Source organism: Triturus cristatus, chromosome 1_2 (assembly GCF_964204655.1).
Source record: "Triturus cristatus chromosome 1_2, aTriCri1.1, whole genome shotgun sequence".
Lineage (NCBI taxonomy): Eukaryota > Metazoa > Chordata > Amphibia > Caudata > Salamandridae > Triturus > Triturus cristatus.
The window spans coordinates 606,730,033-606,753,821 of record NC_140580.1 but is presented as its reverse complement, the minus strand read 5'-3'; the positions used below and the strand labels follow the sequence as shown (position 1 = coordinate 606,753,821).

Sequence of the window (23,789 nt, the reverse complement as noted above, 5' to 3'; positions counted from 1 at the left end):
TGCGTGTGAGAGCATGTGGAACCCTCCCAATGACAACTGAATGTGGCGGAATGCGTCATTGGAATATAGGTCCCCTAAGCAGCATAAGACAATGATGCAACCCCCAAAACACCACTTATTCCTCAGTTTGATAGCTAGGTGTTCCCTTCCTACTTCAGAATTAAGAAACAACATGTTTTCACACATAAAAACGTTTTTGAAATCTGTTTACATTTCGGACTTCCCCTTTCTCCATCCACGGTAACGACCTGGAAGTACGACCAGACGAGCAGCGTCATCCGTGGTCATACCAAAAGCAGTATATCTTCATTCTTTTGAAAACTAGTTCCAGCAGAAACTCCCATTTTCACCAAAAATCAAACTTTCAATGTAGTTCGAAACGTGAGCCTAAGTGAAGAACCTTCTTCTCGAATTTTTCCAAAATTCTGGAGATGAATAAACAACCCCATTTGTATGACCCTCAAAGCACAATAAAGAGTCAAGCGAATGGTGTTTCACCCTTTCTCACTCCCACAAAATGTTGCAAAGAAAGAACATTCCACTTAAGAGATTCCTATGAGTTTTATTCACACTGCACATCGTAGTTTTCATCTGAGAGCTTAGTTCAGTTGAGATGAGCAAGCATTCACATCATAAATATCTTAAATATTAGAATAAAACAAAATAGCTTCACTAAGAGCTTAAATTATTTCAAATACTGAACCATGTGCAAAATGCCCTAGAACTGAGGCTACTGTACTGCATATAGCTGAGGGAACACTTACAGCAAATACAAGATGATAGACTCAAACCAGACCCAATTAGCAGAGTTAAGAATATTCATGATAAAATACAGGTGAAGTAGTCAAAAAAAGAAGAGAGTATAAATACATGGAATTCCAGTAAGGAACCCCGATTTGGTGACCATGGCCCCTGCTTGCAGCATAGTTTTCAATAGAATAACTTTACGTCGCAGACAATTTATTTCAATGTGTGGTAAGGAACATACCCTTACACGTGCAATCAGTCGTGGATGATTACTCTGGCCCCTTGCCTGAACTTGTTGAATGGCACTTATTTGGCCCCAGGCTACCTTTTTTGCATCTGAAGATTAAAGACTGCCTTGAGATCCTAACCCTGTAGGCATCTCTGATTAATCGTCCATAATATGCTGGAGCCACAGTGGTTACTTCTCAGAGTTTGTGTCAGAGCCAGCCTTCTCCTCTGCCCAGTCTGTGCTTTGTGGCCCCAACTACTGCTTTACAGACGTGGCCTTGGTAAACCTGCCCAGGGGCTCCATTCTCACATGGTCTAGCACAAGGAGGTCCATCCTTGCTTCTCATATGGTCTAACACAAGGAGGCCCATCCTAGCTTCCCGAAGCAGTAGACTTTTACAGCATGCCATTTCAAGGACTCCGCTTGAGGGAAGAGCCCTTCAGGTACAACCTCAGTCCTGGGCTGAAGATATGGAGAGGCTTTGGCGGAGGTGTTTGATGAAGTCGGCCTGAGTCTGGGACAGCACCTGGTTAATAATGGATTTTGGTAACCACCCCTATAACAGGAAAGAAAAAACACAATTTTACAATGGTTGGGGTGAAACAACTCACACAGCATAATGTTAATGTGTTTGATGTACTTTTGGAACTTCTTTGTAAGGTATTACATTACATTAAATAGGGATAACATTACACATGTCCTCGTGTGACTTTGTCTTGAATCAAGGTGGGCCAGCTATCTCTACTGAGGGGGATCTAGGAAGGGGCAGAAGGAACTCGAGTAAGCGACCTGTAACATAGCTGCATCTGGCTTCCATGTCACGGGTCAGGTAGGCCGCCCTACTCCCCCATAGGTCATATGCCAAGTGAATTTAATTCCCTTATTAAATGAGAAAAAGAAGGTGCCCCTGTAGATATCTGTTAGGAACTGTTCAGAAGCGAGGTGTGTTGGGTGCCTGACAGACTGTGGCATATTTGTAGGGCAGTCCTGTGGAAAATCTGTCAAAGGTATACATAAACAGGTTGGCGGCTGTAGGGCTACCCTGGGTAGTATTGGGTGCGTGGGAAGGGGAGGGACGCAGGGCAAAGGGGGGAAACAGCACATGCATTGACCATGTCATGCTGTTATGTGCTGAGGTGTCTGGTTCGTCCAGTCTCACAAATAAGTGGGGTTGGGGCTGACTGGGGGTTGAGCCAGGGTGGCACCTAGAAGGAGGTTGCCTTGAAATACTGGGAGAGCTAGGCCTTACCCTGCGAGATGAGCGGTGATGGCATTTCTGCCTTGTGTTTTAATATGTTATGTCCTAATGCAGAGAAAAGCGGGTTTTATTGCAGGTAATATGTGAATCTTAGAAAAGAGATTAGCATTCACATGTTGATGTATAGGGTGTCAAGGGCCTTACCACCCTGTATGTACCTGCTCGCTACAGCTCACCGAGATTGAATTGAGTTGGGCTTGGGGTCTGGTCAGTAACAGCGGTTGGGCGGACCACTTGGGGATAGCAGGTGCTGTGGGACTTTTCTTATTTTTCTATTTCTGATTTATAAGCACACTATACCCCAGTAGTCTCTTGGTGCTAGACTGAGGTAGATGAACTAGCACGGAAACTAGACAAAGGAGTCAGGAAAAGAGAAGCTAGAGAAAAATAGATGCTTGTGAGACATTCTGAATTGTAGAAGATTAGAAATGGTTTTGATTTTATGTGGGATATGGTTCCAACGGCGAGGGTCCCCAAAGAGAAGCCGTCACCAAAGCGACGCCCATGAAAATGGGGAACAGCAAAAGAAACAGACGATGTAGAATGGGGATTTCTATATGAGGCGCATCTAGGAAGCCTTTTCGAGATAGTGTCTGCCCCATAAAGAGATTAGTGAACTATACGAAAAGACTGAAAGATCACCCGTTTTTGGATCTTAAGACAAAGAATGCTCGACATCAAAAGGTACAACTGAGGGTTGGCTGATATGCAACGCCACACACATTGGATGACTACAGCTGGCATGGGCAGCAAGCTGGAAGAGTGAAAAGAAAGATTTGAGAGAGAATGTGTGCCACTTCGCCAAGGATTTTGCATGATCCGAAGTTAAATAGTGGTTTGCCAATTCGATTAAGAGAAAAAGAGGGCATTCTTCTCCATAGTGCATTGTTTGGGAAAGGGAGCAAATGCCATGCTGTTGGCTGATTTACTGGATAGGCGGCAGGGATTGTCAGGGATACTTGAAGGTGGTCAATGGGCAATGGAGGATCTATATTACTAAGGGTTCAGTGAGGCCCAAGTGAGAAGGTATGTTTCGGTGAGGCCTTTGTCTGGAAAAGGTGTTGCTAAATTGGGGCAGATCTCATAAGATTAGATGGCTGGCCTGTGAATGTGGAGTTGAGAATTAGCATGGATATCATGTTGTGTAGGGCTTTGAGAAATGGTGGGTTTGGTGGGCTTGCTGGCCTGGTGGAGTTGGAAAGTAAGTGGGACAGGTGGGGGAGGACAGGCTGACAGAGGGAAGGAGTAAGTGTGACAAAGGTGGGGGTTAGATGACAGTGGCACATCACGATGGGCTACATAGCCAGTAAAGTGCGGAAAAGGACAATGGGGGAAGGGAATGATATGTGTTAATGTATGGTGAGGAGTGTGTGTCATGTACTGGTGGGTAGAGTCTGGAATGGATGTGGCATAGAATGGGCTGGTGAGCGAGAGGTCGAGACATGGGGAGTGACAGATGGAAATGTTAGGTGAGCAGATATGGGGTAGGTAGATTTGCTTTCTGCTGTCCCCTGGGGTTTCTGATTTCTGATACAGCTGTGAATAATGAATAGCCTACAAGGTGGTGTTTTATTTTAGGGGGCGGGGGTTACATGCCGGCTTTAGGCAAGTCGTGTTGGGTGCAGGTAGACTGGCAAGCACTATTCTCATGGAGATGGACAGGGGTGGAAGTGTCTGCTTAGATGGTTGCATGGATTGCCGTGGGCTGGGTGAACTGCTGCTCAGGAAATAGGTGGGGATGTGGATGGGGTAGGGGATGTTTGCTGGTGTGTTTGGCCTTTGTGTTTTATTTGCCAGATTGATTTTCCATGTGTGTGGTAAGTGGCAGGGAAGAAGGACAGGGCCTACTGGAATGGCATATCTCTCCATAAAGTTGAGAGCGATTGACTGAACGAAGGACGATCATAAGTTGGGGGACAGAAAAAACTCTTCCAGTAAGGGCTTTTTCTCATAGTGTAAAGTAACTCGGTAAAAATAAACGGGGTGTGATATATGTTATGTTATGTTAGGTATATAAGTTTGGTAAGTCGTCAAAAGGGGTAATGAAAGGGGTAATGAAAGAGGAAATGGGGTATACTTGCATACCTGGTCCACGAAGGCGCTGTATGGCTGACAGAATAGTAGGTCAGAATTTAGTTTTGAATGGTGGAGGGGAAGGATAATGGTGGCCAATAGGCCATGAGACTAGTATGTTTCATTTCATGTAGGACTGGCAAAGCTTCATGCAATTGGGTGCCAGTAGTTCCAGTGCAGGACTGGTATGTCTCAATTCATGAAGGAATGGCGGAGATTAGGGCAATCTGGTGCCAGCAGTTTCACTGCAGAACCGGTAGGTTTCAGTTCATAAAGGATTGGTGGAGCAGAGGTACAAATGAAGACTGGCACTAATTGATAGGCCCCAGTGAGGTAAAGGTAGTTAACAAGAAAGGTTGGAAAGGGAGAGTGTGTATTGGAGCCAAATGGGGTAAATTGATTTGTTTAGAGTTAGGAGGATTTCCAGTTAAGTCAATATATTAGTTTATTTCTAGTGGCATTAATACAGGGTACAACATAAGAGCACAGCAGGAGTATTGCCTGGCTTACATTAGGCACCATTGCTACGCCACTGTGCCCATTATTGGATCCATCACACATCATAACACACAACTATGTACCTTCAGATCCATGTTCAGAATCCAGGTGAGGCGAGTCTTTTTACTGTCACTTTCATACGGCCTCAGGACAATGCACGTCAGATCTGCTTCAGCCCTTTAAAAAAAAGGATATCATTAGATTAAAAAAATGATGACTAATCGTAGAGCAATCTGAATGTTCTTGTGTGTTGTGTTCCCAGTAAGGCTCTCATTACAGTTAGGAGGTACTTCCAACTCGGCGTGTAAGAGGAGTAACCATGTGATTCAGTAATGCAAGTGGGCAGGAATGCGGCACTCTTGATTCCCCCCCACACACATTTCACTTCAATATCCAAGCTAAATGTGGGTGGGGAAAGGTGTCAGGATTGAGGGGAAAATAGGTGGGAATATGTGTGCCACCACCAACTTTCGGAATTACTGCAATTCCTGTTGTTCCTAGTGGGGTGGTAATGCTGTCCCCTCAAATTACCACAACCTGCGGTATTAGGAGTCCCATATGTGTCATTACTAGAAGCATAAGACTTCCAGCACTGCTTTTTATACTGGGTCACACCCTATTGTCATAGGCAGGATGCAACACAGGCCCCTGCGGGACAGGAGGGCACCTTAACTTCAGAGGGGTCCCTTTGAGCGCGAGACCAATGAATACCTGTGCGATATGGGGCACTCAAGGGCAGGGGAGGCCCTGTCATGTGAAGCTGATGGATGGCCACTGGATGTAAAGAATCGAAACCTCTGGTCCACACTCACCTGACCAGTCCGCTTCTCGGAGGCATTAGATCGGAGTGGGTGGCGGTGCCGACCAAGTAAATAGCCGAGCCCTGTCGCCAGCAGTGCCGAACGCTGACAAAGTCCCTCTGGCCGATCAGTTTCCCAGGAGTCTCTGCTGTCACTTCACAGGTCACGAGGGTGTGTTTCCCGATTCTCTGCAGGATCTGATGAGAATGGGATTAACATAAGCCATAAATAAAACAAACATGCATATAGGTAGCAAAACAGTTCTCTAAAGATTTGCTTTCTGGTGTGCTCTGTGAATTGACAGTTCAACGATAAGTAAGCACAGATTGTGCGTAAAGGGCACAGATTGTGCGGAAAGGGCATATTTTGATTTGATTTTCCTTGATGGTAGGTTTTTCAGTTTTATTAGGCATCCGTTGCTTTTCAGCGCTTGCCCTGAGCTAAACATATGCTTTGAATTGATGTAAGATGCGGGATGTCTTCTCAAGATTAGCTACACTGTTCTAAGGAGCTTCAAAGAAACTGAAGAGTCTGAGGGAGAGACAAACACGGACTCAAAGGGAAACCCAGAAAAATAGTGAGAGAGTGAAACAGATAAAGAGAGCCCGAGACAAAAAGAGAACGAGAAAAAAGACAATATCTTGTTATTCTAATGTACAGCCCAAAGCAATGTATCGATAGAACGCAGTGAAGAACAACCAGTGCGAACTCAGTTTCCAATAATACTGGCACAAGAAGTATTTGACAGTGTGCATTCGCCAACTGATTCATAAGAGGATGGAATCTGGGAAACAGAATTACCACAAGCGTTATAGATTGACAAAACAGGACATACAAAACTTTAAAGCCAAGTTCTGTGAAAGCACACTTTGGGTACACAAAACTTTGTGAACATGGCCTAGGAGCAGAACTGGGTAGTATTTTCTCTGTTGATGAACATTCAGAGAGTGTTGCATCATAATTTTGTGACTAAAGACACACAAACTTTCTGTACCGTCCAGGCACTCAATAACCAAGAACTGAAACAACACAAAACCTGTTTGATTACTACAGCAAAGTGGGGATTGGCCCTGTCTGTACAAGGAGATTCTGTTCTTCAGGAACAGCTCACTGTCTCCTGGCCAGCAGCCAGGGCCTCCCTGATTGGCGCTCTAGCACTGAAGCAAGCCTGAGCCCCCCCACCTGCAGTATTCCTTAAAGTGTGTGCAGGGCACCCCAAGAAAACCACCTCCATCTTCTAGCTCTCTGTTCCCTACAGAGCCCAATGAGCAAAGGAGAGACAAGATTTTAAGAACCAGACTTGTGCTGTGTTTTTGAAACTTTGCTGTGACTGTTTTAAAATCTGTCCTAGGTTACCCTGTGCTGTGATTAGGTGTGTAGGGACAACCCCTCACCCCTCCTCCTTTTGGCTCTTTGAAAAGTTAAAAAGGCAAACTACACCCTCAGAGGCTAAGCAGGATGTGTTTATGACACTGCGGAATCTGCTTTAAGGTTTAAAACGGTGTTTGGAAAGTGTATTTAACCCTTGTTATTGCCTAGAAAAAGGGATTTGTTGAAGAGCGCAAAAAGTAGTATTAAAGTGGCTTAGATTTGGGCCTACCTGCAGGGTGAACCAGGACCAGCAAAGTGTGGATTGAGCCTGTCTGTATCCAAGGAGATTCTGTTCTTCAGGAGCAGCTCACTGCCCCTGGCCATCAACCTGTGCTTGAGGTCACACGCTCCTTATATAAGTTTGCCATTTGAAGTTACATCTAGGCTCTGATTGGTTCCTGTATCTGGTGTTTCTACTGGGCTTAGGGTTAGGTCTATGATTAGCTGATAGGTCTGGTGCTCTAATTGGTCCCTGGGACTAGGGTTTCTATTGTAGTTAGGGTTTGGTTTCTGATTGGCTGCTGGGACTACGGCTGTGATTTGTTGCAAGGGCTTGGTTTACTATTGCCCCCAAGGCATAGGGCTAGTGTTGTGATTGGTTAGGATTAGGGCAAATGTTCCTATTGGCCAAAGGAGTCATGTGGTCACTAGGGCTATTAACGCTCAGGGTTCAGGGCGTCTCAGCACAGGTGTCGAGGCTAAGGGCGGGTAGGACAAGGGCACCATGAAAACACAACCACACAACCCTTACATTCCACTCTACCCCACATATTACCTCTTCCAGCTATCAAATCTAACACAAACACTCTTAACTCTTGTCTATCACCTCTCACACACCACATACACTCTTTCCCCAAACACATCACCACCCTTTACCTTTCAGCTTCCACTCACCAACAATACTTTACATACAAATACTTCTCAGAAGACAACTACATCATCATCTCCTCTTACTACTCCTGAAAATCAAAACTCTACACACACACCAGCACAATAAAATATCTTGCACACACTGCCTCATAATATTTTCCATCACAAACCAGAAACATAAACGAACTCCAACCCTCCTGACTACACATATAATACACACCCTAACCCAACTCTACTGTCAAGCTTTCTCTCTACCCCCACACCTAACACATATACAGCAGCACAGAAACTGTCTTTTAACTGCCTCGCATCCTTATAACATGACCCATATGGCTGCACTACCACCCTAGCTCACACACCTTCTACCCTAAACAGACGCAAATAAAATAAACAACAGGCCACTCTTCACAACTTTGCATCTCTATGTCTACTACACAACAAGGCTACTCGACAAAAACAACACAGTTCACCAACTCAGTCTCAGCCACCATCTCCACAACCTACACACGCAGATCCATCAAAATGCCTTCTTAGCCTGAGGAATACAATACAGAAGTGCTGCACTTTTGCTATCCTCATACAGCTAATACCAGCACTAAGGACAAACCTGCTACAAGTGCACAAAATGCTGCTCACTTTTCTACAAAAAAGGTCAACGATCACCAAAACACATTCTCTAAGCTGCCAACTAATAAATGCTCGATCAGTCTTGAAAAACAAGCATCGCATCTACGACCTTCTCACTGACACACAACCTGACTTACTCTTCATAACTGAATCATGGTTGGGAGATGACATGGCTCCAGTGTTGAATGAAGTAACTCCTCTAGGCTATCAAACTATCACACAAAATACTATAGGGAAAAGAGGAGGTGGTCTAGCTGTTGTATTCAAGCAAACATTAAATATCACTAAAGCTGACAAAGTTGCCATACAATGTTATAAGGCCCTCTTCACCAGATGCAACCCTACACCATCCTCCTCCTGTAAGTTCCTACTCATTTACAGACCTCCACCTAGCAAAGCAACTTTCTCAGACACACTTCTAGATACCTGATAACACTACACTCCAAACTATGCATTCTTGGTGATCTAAACATTTGGTTTGACAAACCCAATATGCCCCATCCGAAAACTATCATCACTGGCCTAGATGGACTGAACATACATCATATCATCCACAAACTCACACACATTGCTGGGCACATCCTTGATGTAATTTTTACAATTACAGAACTAGTTACCTTTCAAACGATTGCTCCAGTCACATGGTCAGACCAACATTTACCTGCTTTTCAACATAAAACAACACAAAGCAACACACCTAAAACCATTTTACATGCATCCACCTTTTGACTGTGGAACAAACTCAATTTGGAACACTTAGAAACACATCTAACATCCAATAAAGTTCTAGGCACAATACATTCCATTTAAAAAGCAAATGAGTGGTTATAGGAAGCTTTTGATATCCTACTATGACTAAGAACAAGTAAACAGGACAGAAGAAAACAGGGACCTTGGAGAAATACAGAACTAAAAGAGATAACACTGCAAATTAGAAAGCTGCAATGCACCTAGCTCAAAACAAAAACAAATTAAGACAAACTTCACTTACAGAAACTTTACAGATTATACATCAGCAATCAAAAAGGTTAAAAAAAGATACTATACAGACAGAATTCAAAATGCTAAATGTGCAAAAAAAGAATTCTATCAGATTCTCACCGAATTTTGTAAACCAAATTGCCTAGGAGGAACTCATCCCATTACCCAAAAATTCACAGACAAACTGGCAAATCATCACACAACCACAGGAGACACGTTGGACTCCTATTTAAAACAAAGGAAAGGCACCAGCACCTACCCTTTTCAAAAGAAAAAAAACCTCCAAGAATAGACTAACCTAGCCTCTGCATTCCTTCCACCAAATATCACACAGTGAATGTATGGATCTGGTCAAAGCAAGCAGGCCTGCTGGCAGCCCTTCCGGCCCATGGCCACCACAAACCTTCAAAACAATTCTTCTAACTACCTCTGATGCTACACCAGTAAGAAAAATCATCAACAATTCCTTAACTATGGGAATATTTCCAGAAGGCATAAAAAAGTCACACATACACCCATTACTAAAGAAAACCAACCTGCGCCTGCTTAATCCCGAGAACTACAGACCAAACAAATGGACCTTTCCTGGGCAAACTGATAAAAGAGAGCAGCATTCGTTCAGATGTCACAGTTCATTGAAGATAATTCCATACTTTCAGACTTCCAAACAGAATTCCATCCGGGAAGAGACACAGAATCTGCCATCACTACCATCTGGGATTACCTTAAGAACACAGTTGACTGGGATGGGGTTGCTGCACTACTTATCTTGGACCTCCCAGCTACTTTTTACACAGTTGACCATGTCACTCTAATACAAAGACTCTAAGAATATGGCATAGAGGGGACTGCTCTCGACTGGATCACAGCATACCGTCATAACAGAACAAATGTCATCCATACCCCCCTTTATCATCCAAACTGTACTTCACAAAAGCATGGGTCCCTCAAGGATCTATCATATCACCTATGCTTTTCAACATCTACATGAAGTCATTACTGGCACTGATCAATTAATTTCACCTCACATGCTATAATTATGCTGATGACACACAAATACTTCTTAAACTGGAAAGCCCCAAAGACATTGGAAACTCACAAATTTTTAGTTGCCTCAGAGCAGTTGATCAGCGGATGACATGGAGGCATCTCAAATTGGATGCTTCCAAAATGGAAATACTCCCATGTGGTGATTGGAAAAATTATGGCCCATCCCCCCTCCTGGCCTGACGATCTGGGAACACCGCCTAAGGTATCTAATGAAGTAAGAAAACTCATAATTACCAAGGACTCCAAGCTATCAATGAATGCTCAAGTGGACAAACTAGCAAGAACAAGCTTCATTACTATAAAAACTCTTCCCCCACCTGGGAATTCCACACAAGGGGTAGGCTACTATCTCTACTTGTACTGTCTAAACTCAATTACACTAATAGCCTCTACCACAGATCATCTTTATAAACTATGAAAAAACTACAATGGATTCAGAACTCTGCTGCCAGACTACTCCTACATGTAAAGCCAAAAGCCCACATCTCCCCTCCCTTGAAGGCCCTACATTGGTTACAGGTTGCCAGAGGATCCATATTCAAGCTACTTTGTGTCACCCACAAAGAGATACATGGAACAGGGCCATTCTTCATCAGCAATAAAATCACCAAATACATTCAACAAAGGAACCTCCGCTCTAGATTGGCACCTCACCTCAAAATCTCACCATACAAGAAAACACTATAGGTGGGACATCCTACTCTGTTCAAGCAGCAAAACCATGGCATTCTTTACCCCAAACATAAGATCTACAGATAACTATCTTATCTTCAGAAGACTACTCAAGAGTTGGCTCTTCCCCACACACCCACCATACTCAAACATAAATGTACACCATATCCCTGTGTATATAGCATTTATTTGGATTATATGCCTGTACCTAGATAATTGTATTCTTTTGTATATATGTGTATAATATTATGTCTATAAATATGTAGATATTCATTAGGTCTTGCTTAACAAATGTACATATTACATTTGGTAATATTATTCTATGTTTAACTTGTATATAAGTCACTGCATAAAATGTAAATTTTTGTCATGACTTTTTTCTGCAATTGCTTCACTATTGAATTATTAAAGGAAACACATTATAAAAAGAAATCAATTAGCTTAAAGTACAGCAACACTTAAAAGTCTGAGTTTATTAAATATAACTTAAATCCGGATACATTACCTTCCTTATACATATATACCGTCCATGAACTTATGTATCTTTGTATTTATTACTTTACTCCTAATTTAGCATCTCCAATGCACTACCATATATCTCACCCTATACCTCTCGCAATATATCCTCTACCTCCACTCTCTGACTCATCCCAAACCTCATTCTACTACTCTCTTCAATGCACAACCCTTTTCCCACCCTTTACCTCACTCAATATATCCTATACCTACACTCTCTGATTCATCCCAAACCCCATTCTACTACTTTGATCCCCAAAATAACCCTTTCTGGGCTCTTTCCTTCTCTACTGTTCTTTGCGTCATATCAAACCTCTTTTACTATTCAGATATCCCAAACAAGGCTTTCTAAACCCTTCCCTCAAATATCTCTCCTAGACTTATCCGATACCTCATCTTTGTCCCTAATTCACTTCTAGAGACTCTTCCTCCCTCCATCTTTCTTAACTCATCCCAAACCTCCTCCTACTGCTATGTTTTCCAAATAAACACTTTCTAGAGTCTTCCATCTTCTATCCCTCCACTATCCTTTTCAATCCAACTAACAGACTCACATGTCCACTGCTCAAATTATCTTCATATTTCCCTATACTAATTCACCACTAATCCTTTTTGGGTTCTGGAATTGCGTGCTACTTGCCAAAAAGCACTTCAACGCCTCGTCAGGGATAGTAAGCGCTGTATGAATGCAATTACAATTACAATACCAGTGCAAATAACATCACCATCTAGAACTGTAACATCAAGACCAGATCTCCTAGGAAGGTCAGACTCAATCATTTCCAATAAACCAGTACAGTGTAAGCTTAGAAAGGCAGTTTGAGAAAAACACAATGCAAGACTGTTACATATCCTTCACATAGGCACCACTGCCCAGCGAACACAAACTCGGAGCAGGAGGACCAAAACAGAAGTGGAAAAGTGGAAACCAACCCTGAAGCCAGTGTGGCAGGGGAGCAAAAGAACCGAGAAGCACTTCTTCCTACATTGTCCAAACACAGAGATATTGAGCTAATGTGATTTCGGAAGCTAACTGAGAAGGACAAAGAACAGAAGAAGAGGGATGGGGAAAGACATTGAGGCAGAGAGACGGGTAGATTAAGACAGACAAACCCAGCTCCATCTCCTCTTACTTGCTGACTCTATGCTTGTCGTTGACCATGTACAGCGCTCCACTGCCTATTGACTAGGTTGGTACAATAGAAATACCATATACATACAGACAAAGAGAGGAAAGAGAGAGATCCAGAGAGTGAGAGAGAGTAAGATAGTGAAAATGAGACAGAGGGAGGAAGAAAGAAGGAATGTGATAGAGAAAAGGGAATAAAGGCAAAAAAGAGAGGGGGAGAGACTAAGAATTACAGGGTTACAACGACAGCTTGAAAAAGAGATCAAAATAGAAGAAAAAGAGAAAGAAAGAGAAAGAAAAAAGACAAAGAAAGAGGAAGAGAGAGAAAGAGAAAGCACAATGGAGAGTGATGAAATGGGGAAAGGAGAAAGCGATAGAGAGGAAGAAATATTGAACGAGGAGGCAGAGAGAGAGGCTGGGAAGCTGATAGAGATCTTTGAATTCAGATGCAATGGCCAGAAATTAGTAACATTGCCTTTCTACGATGACCCCAAGGTGTCTTGAAGAATGTAAGGATATCATTTGGTGAACTTTGGAACTGCTCTTTCCTGGCTCAGATTATAAATCCTATTTCAATGCTGTCTTCACTGCATTACAGTATAAGGCGCCGCAAAAACAATTTGGAGCCAGTATCGCCATATTCATCATTGATGAGACAGACTTCATGCCACCTAGTAACTACGTTTCCTTCTTGAATTCAAAGACCTCTGACATAGTTGTACAGAGGCTCCACTCACCTCTACTTTACTGATTGTAGGGTTCCAGTCACCCATTTGCTCCAGTTTCTCAAACAGCTGGTGGTAGAGGGCCTCAGCCGGGTAATCCAGAATGGCTTCAGCTCGAAAGACTTTCCCAATTGTAGGAAAACCTTTACTGAGCACCCAGTCTCCATTTTCCTAAATAGGGACAAAAGACTGATGAAGATATGTAGGCCAGAGCATGCAGAGTGGTTAAGTTAATCTTTAGAAAATTGAGTTACACAACATAGTAATTATCCCTACATTCATTTTCAATGATTAAACTATTGTGATTTTGAAAATTAGGTTAGCCTTAGAGATAAACTGCATTGTTTTAATGATCAGAATGTAGCTTTATATGAACACTGACAGAAACAAATAACTGCCTTGGAAGAACAGTGGGTATGAAAGCAGAATATTGTAATGTGATACTGTCATAAGATCTTCAAAATACTTATGTTGTAAGCTCATGTTCTGGTGTCGGGTACCTTTAAAATCACCTAAATATCTAGGGTAGTATGCACATATAATCATGTAGATTACTATGTCACTACCCCGGAAATGGGTGTGAGCAAACCGAACAAATGTGTGGTTAACTGCTTCCTCACTGGACATCACCTTTCCAGTTTATCCCTCCTTGATTTAGTTCTTTGTCACAATGCCGCGGAGTATTGAATAATACTAACCCTGGGCGCAGTTCGCCCTACGTGAGATATGCGTAGCGCTACACGAACTGCAAAGTAAGCCGTTCGCAATGATTGCACAGTGCCGGGTGCTTGTGCGCACTGTGCAATCATTGCAAACGGCATCTTGCACAGTACAAGCGGTCGTTTTCTGCCGCTCGAGTAGATTTTTACTCGAGTGGCAGCTTTCTCAATGCGACCACTCGCAATGAGAAACCTGACCTCCCCGCGTTGAGAATCTCGCCAGGAGGTTTATTTTCTATGCTCACGATCGGCAACTTGATGTTGCTGATCGCGAACGAGGAAAAAGTCTCGCCGGGATCATTTTGCTCGCTCGCGGTCGCCAACTTGACGTTGAGGACCGCGAGCAAGCAAAAAATGCCAACTATGCTACGCTACATGATTTTGCACTGTGCTACGTGCAATTCGCGTAGCGCGAAGTAGCACAAACTATGCAAACTTCGCGAGCGTAGCGTAGTTGTCCGCCCAGGGTTAACTAATACCGTATTGTGAAGGTAAGTATATATAGGTAAGTATAGATTTACTATTGTTAATTCCGTATCTACGTTCCTTGAAGATAGATATCGCTAAGGACTCCTATGCTCAAGCTCTCCAATTAGACTCAGTGTGTAAGAGTGGTCAGAATCAGTGAGACAGTGTGGTAATCATTAAAACAATTTGTCAATGGAGACAAGATTAAAAAAATCACCTTCACATTTTAACAGTATTTTCATAAAGGCATTTCTCTCGTTTAAATATGCAGAGTTTCCTAATAAGATGTACGACTGTTTACTGAGCATGATGCCTTTTGGCTATGTTGACGCTACACAAATGCCGTATATATAAATATATACAATTGGGGGAAAACAGACATTATTCTTTGTTTTGGTCGGATCTTTGTGGTTATCCTCACTATTACTGCCACCTTGCGGTAAAACAAAAAATGACCTTCTCTCGCGCACGATAAAGTTCGTCATTTGCAGAGGAGATAAGAGGCATGCTGAGCTACATAACGAATTTGTCAGGCGGATTTAAAACATTCTCAGAATCAGGACGCAAACAAAAGGGATTACTTGGCATTCATACCTAAGGGTTTTTTGTGTAAATTATAGTATTTTAACAGTCTGCTAAGGTATTTGTTTAGTTTCCCAGACTGCTCTAAAGAACTTGCTCTGAATTTTTTAAGTATGCAAGGACACACCGAAGATAATGTGTGAATAACAAGCCCACAATCCATAATTCTCGTCCTCAGCACACATTTAAATCGTGTTATTAGTATGTAAATAGATGTATATAATAGTTATATGTAGGGTACGGTTATTTATCAAAATCCATTATCCACCCAAACCCTCGCCAATTGATAATATCGTATTGAACTATCGATATTGTGACACTATTGCTATGTACAGCATTTGTTGTTGAATGCTCCGTTGTGCACTCATGAGTAAATTCGCGGAATAGGAATAAATACTGGCCTTCACATCCGCTCTCTATAGGCCATGACATTTCCGAACATAGAGGGTCATTAGGATGTCGTGGAATGAGGCCGCCCGCCATTGGTGCGGGGGTCCCGTTGGTGAAATTAGGATGCGCCCGCCACACTGGCGGGCGCATCCTGCATTCCGGACATTGCGGCGGGCGGTGCTCACAGCACCGCCCGCCGCAATGCCAAGAAGGCATGTCGTGCACCTCCATGCACAATGTGGCAGGCACCGCGCGGCGCCTGCCATGTTGTGCATGGAACTGCAGGATGGTACCCCACATATGCACCCCCACCCCCCAGAATCCCTGGGGGCCCGCTACGGGCCCCCAATGGCAGCCGCGGTCGGTAGTAGGAGTAACTGCAGGGCGGTGACGTGGGAAGGGGGAGGGGCAGGGTGGGGGGTAGTAAACTATGGATTCCGGAGGTTTACAGGCAAATTAACATATAACTTATAAAACGAATTTCGTTGCGTGCACAGCATCCCCAAATGCGATGCTGTGCACGCAACGAAACTCGTTTTATTAATTTATATGTTAGATTACCTGTAAACCTCCGGAATCCATAGTTTACTACCCCCCACCCTGCCCCTCCCCCTCCCCACGTCACCGCTCTGCAGTTACTCCTACTACCGACCGCGGCTGCCCCATGGCGAAAACCGCCTGCCTTTCTGTCGCGGCGTTGCCGCCACGGAAAGGCAACACCCCGCCTGCATACTAATATGGATGGCGGTGTCTACCAGACATCGCCACCATATTAACTGCTTTTCCGCCCGGCGGAAAACCGGCGGACGGTCTTCCTCTCCGCCGGGGTCTCCCACCGGCCATGGTAATGTGGCGGGGGAATTCACATGCGGGCAGTGGTTTTCTGCGGGCGGATCGCCACTGCCATATGGGCGGTGGCGATCCGCCGGATATCTTAATGAGCCCCATAGCCTTGTCATGATATGTTAGTAGATCTGGCTTTGTGTGAGAACCTATGAGTGTTTACACCCCCTTTGCATAAAAAATATAGGGTTTGGGGCTGGCGATACTAAGAACTCAGCACTGCATTTCTGTCAACTTTTGGCACTAAATAGTTATTGTGTGCAAATATTGACCAGTGTTGCACTACCCTGAGAATATTACTGTTAGCATATGGTATATCAGTGCCTGATTCTCCAAACTATCTCCTCCACGACTGACTGTCCACTGAACAAACGCAGCTGCAGTCCTACTTAGAAGAAAATGTTAACATTTTATTAAGCTACGTCAGTTCTTCTCTCTCTGCACATTTCCTTAAACAGCTTGAAAAAGCACATTGATTCTCGTGTGGCCTGTGTGTAGCAGGCATTACTTACTTTCTGGGTTTCCGTCTGCCAGCCGTCCTGCTGCTGCAGGATCCCCAGAGCCCTTTGCAGGGCAGCTTCGCCCTGCTTCACGTAGAACAGCTCCGTAATGGAATACTTGGTGTTCATCGAAGAGGAGGTGGCTTGGTCTACCCCTGAGGGACCAAACAGAAAATATTTTCAGCAGCAGATCAAATTATTGCTAATGTATTTTAGATTGTTTGGAAATCGCTCAGTTGTGCTAAGGAAACAACAAAACCTATTGAGCATGTCAAGATATTTGTGGGAACACTAGAGACCAGCCCTTTTGAAGTCAATAGCTCACATGCCCACTTGCTGCCAGTCACCAGGGGAGTGGGTGGGGGTGAGCTGCCTGGCCTTCACTGATGTCTGACCAGCACCAGTGACAATGATTCGCCCCCCATGCCCTCTGCTTCCAGGCCACTAACAAACACTTATGGCCATATTTACAAGTTTTCCATGCAGAGCAGTGCTACAACCAATGTTTGTGCTGCATTACGTGACGGAGGAATAACATCAGAGAGCCTTATGGGTGCTAAGATTGGCCTGCTGATGTCATTCGCTGGCGGTCTCATTAAGCTACCTTGTGTGAGGTGAGCAGTGGCGTAGCTAGCTCTTTGGACATCCCTGGTGGCCCCTCCGTTTGCCGCCCACAGCCGCATTACAGAGCGGGGGGGGGGAGCCTTAAGGGTGCTGGCGAAATTCCACCGATTGCCACCCTCCACCCTGCGATGGCCACATTGTAGAGCGGGGGGGGAGGGTGCTGGGGTTTGCTGCCCTAAGTTGGCAGGTAAGAGCGGGAGGAGGCCACTGCCCCCTTCCTACGCCACTGGAGGTGAGTGTACACTGTCTAGCATAGGTTTTGTATTGGACTCATACCCACAGTACAAATTCCTATGCCTAGATAAACATAAAAGGACCTCACACATTAAATGTATGCTGTGCACTTCAACACACATGCAGTGCATGGGTTTTGAAAAGAAAAGAAAACATTTCCCCTTTTTGACATCTGCTTGAAGGTGGCATTGTGTTTTTTTATGTAAAGTGACAGTCTGCTTTGCCAATTTTAGAGGATCGGGATCTGCCTCAAAACCTATCGGTGTGTGCACTGATGTGCCCAAGAAATGCCCTCATGACACAAAGCACACGTTTCCAGTACGAAGTACCTTTGGCACTGGAAAGTATATACCAATACATTACTTTGCATTGACTTGTTTCACTTTGCGACAGAGCAAAGTCATAGTAAATCTGGGACTGAGCCTGGACTAAACAGCAAGGAGCAGCTCCACTGATGACCAGCAGGGGCACATTTTCAAGTCCTCAATTGGCAGTTCTGCAAGAAGTACTATGTTCCTACATGGCGTTTTCTCATAGTGACATAAAACTATTTTAAAGGCAAGCATGCACGAGGAAAAATCCAAACCTTGCTAAAAAACATCTTGCAAAAAAATTGACCAAATACCTCACTTACATGTTCACTCACACACTTTCTGAAGCACCAGCGAATGCATTTTCTCATTCGCTCACTATCTCACACGCCTACTCACTAATCCAATCACTCATTTACTAACTCATTCACATTTAAATTAAGTTGTTTACTCCTAGTCCAATCTTCGCATTCACTTCCTCCCTTACTCTTGCACCCACCTAAAGAGTACTCACTAAATAACCCATTCACTGATTCACTGACTATGGTAACTATTCTCCCCAATACGATTTTTCCCATACACATTGATGCATTTATTCACTCACTAATGTGTCTATCCACCCACCCATGCCCTCACTTATTCTCATAATCACTCAAACACTTAAAAACGTGACTCTTTCCCATGCACACATTTCTCATGTTTGATTAAATCGGTTTGCTGATATCTATAGCATAAGTACAAGGATCTCACCAGCGTTCCTTTGAAGCATCTTGTGAATGCAGTCTGGCACCCTGGCAAAAAGGCAGTGAGAGCTGCTCGCCATGATCTTCGTCATATCCTGTCCAATGGCAGCCACCGCCGTCCTCTTCAACCCTGTGGACAGGCAAAGATCAAAGTCGAGTTAACAGAGACTTACTTACTGTCTGTTGCATGATCTTATTATTAATAACAGCCCTCAGGTGGCTCCTGCTACGTGGTTGGTCTATGCCCAGGTGCAACTGTGACGCGGGTCAGCGCCGTCTCAACGAAGAAATGATGCAGCGAAGAGAAGGAACTCAGGCTTTTTTTAGTTGTATTTTTAGACATTACCCTTCTTCACTTCACAATGGCGAAAACATAAGTCGAGATTTTGTCATGGCGAGAAATCCAGAGCACGAATTTAGGAAAATATTTGTAAACCATGTGTAATATGATGTGCATCAAAGCAGCAAGAAAAATAATAAAGGAGTGAGAAATGGTGCAGAGAAAAACAAGTAATAATCCCAGACTCAAACCCTAAGGAACTGTGGAGAGCGATAACAGGTGAGGAACGAAAGCCCCTCTAAGAGGCATAGTCAGTGCGGGCAGAGAAGTGGCTAAAAATAAAACCAGCAAACCAGATGCACCACGGGGAAAGTGCCTAGAAGAGGATGGTGACCCAATGGGATAAAAATCTAAAGAGAAGAATATACTGTTTGCAGGGTTGTAAAGTCACCTCCCTGGTATTTTATTATGACAGAAAAGAACAACTTATTTAAATGCAAGTTAAACTTTGTTAAAGTACTTAGAACTTTACTCTGTACATATGCCTTCCAAATGTTTAATTATAAATTACTTTGTAGAGCTTTCTGTCATACCTTTGTGGTTTTTAATATACCATAAGTAATTGGTGGGAATGTTTGCCAAGTTACAATATTACTATAGACCTACAGGAAGATGGAAGCTGTGCTGGAATTAGTGGATAGTGAGTTGTTTGGTTGTTGTTATGGAGAGAAGCTGCTGTATTTGGGCTCATCTGTGTTATTAGAACCTGCAATGGAATGTTCAGGCTGTGCTTAATTTGTAGAAGAATAGGTGCCGTGGCCCAAAGTTTTGCTCAGAAGCCCGCTTTTGACTGTCAGGGTGATGAATACAACGACTGCATAGTCTTGATTTCACCTCATTTCCCTATAATCTGCCACCACCAACCCCATCTCCTCCATCTCACTATTGCAGTTCTCCTTCATCCCTTCTTTCTCCCTTTATCACTGTGGTTTTTGTAGCTTTCTCTTCATCTTTCTTTCCCCGATTTTTATTTTTTTCCTCTCTCTTGCTCGGGATGAAAATCTGATGAGAAAATATAAGTGCTGGTGCCAAAACATAAGTGCCGGCGGGCCCCACCTGCAACCACCGGCTCAAATTAAGCACTGGGCCAATCAAGGTGGTTAAAAAGCAGGCATTAACTGGTGGTAAAGGTCTGCTTTCTAGAACTCTGAAGCTTGTGGTTTAGTAATTCCCCTCAGCCAATAGGAATGTAAAATAAACATTACTGAGGCCTGTGGAAGGGGTAGTTGTATTCAGAGAGTCTCAATCACTCCAGTTATGGCTCTCTATGTTATACCTGGACGCCCTTTTTCTCCACATCTCGTCCACCTTCATATGTTCTACCTCATCTATTTCATCTTCAGCACCATCATTTCCTTCTCTCCTGAATGCACTTCCTCGCATCTCCTTCACTTCACCCCTCAACACAACCACTCATCTGTAAGCAATGTATTTTCTTTTACTTTTGCCATACACCCAGAGAAGACTCAGTTGAACGTGTACAATGTAGAAGACTGATATTCTAAACAAAAAGCAATTACAAAAACACAACATCCTGGAAATAGCTAACTCTCTTAGTAATACCTGAAGTAAAGCATGTGAAATGTAAACATGAACTAAATCGCAGACATGGGATTACCTTTATGTTTTCAAATGCATTGCTCAGAAATCGGGCAGAGTTTTTCGCATTACAGTAACAGTTATGAACTTGACTATAGGGCGAGATTGTGATCCCTTTCAATGTCCTTTTTAATTACTTCCGGGTCTGAGGGAGGGGCACACTTAAAGGATTGAATGGACCTTAGCTCTTAAAGCACCTTCACGTCTTGGTAGATAACTTGATTATGGGTCAAACGGCCTCATTATACATGAGAATACGTATTAGTATGAAATATAAAAATAATAGGAAACATGAAGGAAAGACAGAAACAAATAAATCAATCCCCGAGCTGGCTCCAGCAGGTTTCAAATCTATGAAAGGCAGGTTGCACACAGATGCCTGTCGCAGATGCCTAATCCACTGAGCTATATTATTTGCTTAAATTGGTCCCCCTTCCCAGAACTGGATTTGAGTACTTAGTGGCACAAAACTCACAGGGCCCCATCTTCAGCCACATTACTGCGGCTGGAATTTGGGGTTGGGCTGCTAACTGAACGCTAAATCACTACTCACAGCTTCGATATTCTGACAGTAAAGAGAGGAATCGTGTGCGTAGCTATGGTTAGTTCAGGCCCAGAGAGGGCATGCAACCATCTACGTTCGAGGAATTGGTGTCGTTCACTACCTAGCAGGGTTAGAGAGACCTATTCCAGGGGGGCAACAAGCGGTGCAGGGGGGGGGGGCGGGGGGCGAGCGCTAGGGAGCCCTCTGGCACTGGGAGGTCCCTGGCCTGAGATCATCGGATTGAGTCCGGAGCGAAGGGGGGCCCTGCATGCACTTTGGAGAGGGCCCCCTCAAGTTTTGTTACCCCACTGCCCCCATTCCCAATGATTGCATTGGGCCCAATGGGCCGTTGACCCGCCACTGAGAGGCGACCAATGAGCGTCCATACCTGTAACCTTCCTGAGGTGCTGGTGGGAGATCCCGCAGCAGAGTTTCAGGATGGCGGGCAGCATCGCGTGACAGGCCTCGGGCTCGCGGCTCAGTGCGAGGGCTGCCAGCGGCACGCGCCTTTATAAGGAGCCCGAAGGACAGCACCTGATGATAGGGAGCGGGCGCACAGATAGGAGCGCGGAGTGGAGCTCATTCAAGGACAGAGGCCGCCAGGGGGCAAGGGTGGTAAGGAGAGGGGCTGGGGAGGGAGAGTGGAATGCGCACTGGAGCTGCCCCGCACAGGGACATAAGCAGTGCAGCAGGTGTACAGGCCTGACTAGCCTTCCAGGGAGGCTTCCGCTGTCCGTGGATTGGCAACATGACAGCATCACTCGCGTGCAAGCAGGGTCCCTCTCCTCAGGTCCTTGGCCCAATACTCAGCTGATTAGTTAACATTCCAGGGAGAGTTTTGATATGAGAAGCGAGCAGGCCTCTGGCAGATCAGGAAGAATCGCTCGGAGCCGCAGCGGCTCCATGTTGTGTCACTATAATACCACAGCTGACGTAATTGCAAGGTTTCATGGTATAAATGTATATCTAATTATCGCGCGTGTTCCAATGAGGGCCCAGGTGTGTCCCTGTCTAACCTACCAGCCCCCTGTTCCAAAAACTTTATGCCTGCACTCACTATTTCATGGTATGGTGATCTGTATAGCGCTTACTGGTGGACTTGAGGCGTTGGTCTGCCCGGATAAGGCATGAGAGGGAGGACCACATGTCCTGGCAGTGGGGGCAACCTTCTTTGCCAATTTGAATACATGCCTACTGATGGCGTGTCTGGTGGTGGGACATACAAACCGCTGGGGCAATAAAAAAAAGACTAACTGAAGCAGAGGACCGGGGAAAGCAACCGTTTTAATAGAATGCTACTGTCCAGTAATATTGAAAACAGTAAGTACTGTTTAACTGAGCTTAAACATGAACAGTTTCGATAGTTACTGCTGCTAATATTTTATTACATTGTCATAATAATTTTGTATATCCAATGTATGAAACATAAAGGCAGCAAATCACGTTCAGAACTTGTCATATCAGAGAAGATGAAACATTGCAGCAGGTGCATGAAAACACTGAGCTATCTTACTTGGAATGCAAATCACGGGTGCCCCTAACTGATTAATCGAACCAAGATTTAACATGGCGTAGGTAACGGTGTTGTGCGTATTGTCAGAGGTGTCTGGTCTGTCCAAACGCCGCCATTTCCCCTGACTCTTTTACAGGGGCAGGATGAGTGTGGAATATGAACTGTTTGGACTGTGCTGTTTGTCCTCTCAAAATTTCAATTGCATTTATGAACCAATGAGGTCCCATCCACTGAGGGAAGGGTAGATGCACAGATAAGTGTAGCGTATTTGCAAATCCCATGAAGGTACTACTCCTTTGGCACAGGCTGATCAGTTCAGAATGGTGGAATTTTGATATTTCACGATAGCCACAGTTGTTGCTTAATTACCTTATGCAACTACTAAACAGCGACAAAGTCAATAGTCCTGGCTGGCCACAGCTCCTAGGTGACAGGATGAGTAACCACATGGGTAGAATGGTAGAAGACTTGCCTGGTCCTCATTGTTGGGTACATGGAGGACTTTTTCATGAAGTTATCTTCAGATCAGTATATGTGACATACAATTGGTTTCGTACATGGCAGGGCCCTTACATTTCTCCCCCTCTAGTTAGTCACGGGGCACGCACTTGTCAAATTTGTACCTTTTTAAAACCCACAAGGTGAGAAAGTCAAGTCTGGGCTTCCGAAAGTGCGGCAATGGCCCACCACTGCTATTCTCAGCAGCAAGTTCACCTGTGCTAAATCTGACTGGGTGTTTTTTTTCTGGTGCGTGGCACTGTCACCTAATTGTCACCACCGGCACCTCTGACAGTCTGCCACTAGGTGGCACTGTCTGGCTTTTATTATTATTA

The 23,789-nt window shown here is 44.2% G+C and overlaps 1 protein-coding gene across 1 annotated transcript; it reads right to left on the bottom strand.

Moving 5' to 3' along the window:
- Positions 1-712: 712 nt before the first annotated feature.
- Positions 713-21,988, bottom strand: LOC146867722 (steroidogenic acute regulatory protein, mitochondrial-like). The gene is made up of 7 exons (XM_085615042.1): positions 21,832-21,988; positions 18,968-19,090; positions 17,061-17,203; positions 13,559-13,717; positions 5,618-5,802; positions 4,889-4,982; positions 713-1,532 (listed from the first exon to the last, which is right to left on the bottom strand). Exons 1-7 carry the CDS (start codon positions 21,893-21,895, stop codon positions 1,428-1,430), a joined length of 873 nt encoding a protein of 290 aa, XP_085471168.1. The 5' UTR covers positions 21,896-21,988; the 3' UTR covers positions 713-1,427.
- Positions 21,989-23,789: the final 1,801 nt, after the last annotated feature.

Coding starts and splice junctions, on each gene's coding strand:
- LOC146867722 (XM_085615042.1), bottom strand. CDS start 21,895: ATGCTGCCCGCCATCCTGAAACTCTGCTGCGGGATCTCCCACCAGCAC. Junction 17,204..18,967: donor GATGCTTCAAAGGAACGCTG/GTGAGATCCTTG, acceptor TTGGTCCCTCAG/GGGTAGACCAAGCCACCTCC. Junction 13,718..17,060: donor GGCAGACGGAAACCCAGAAA/GTAAGTAATGCC, acceptor GTCCCTATTTAG/GAAAATGGAGACTGGGTGCT.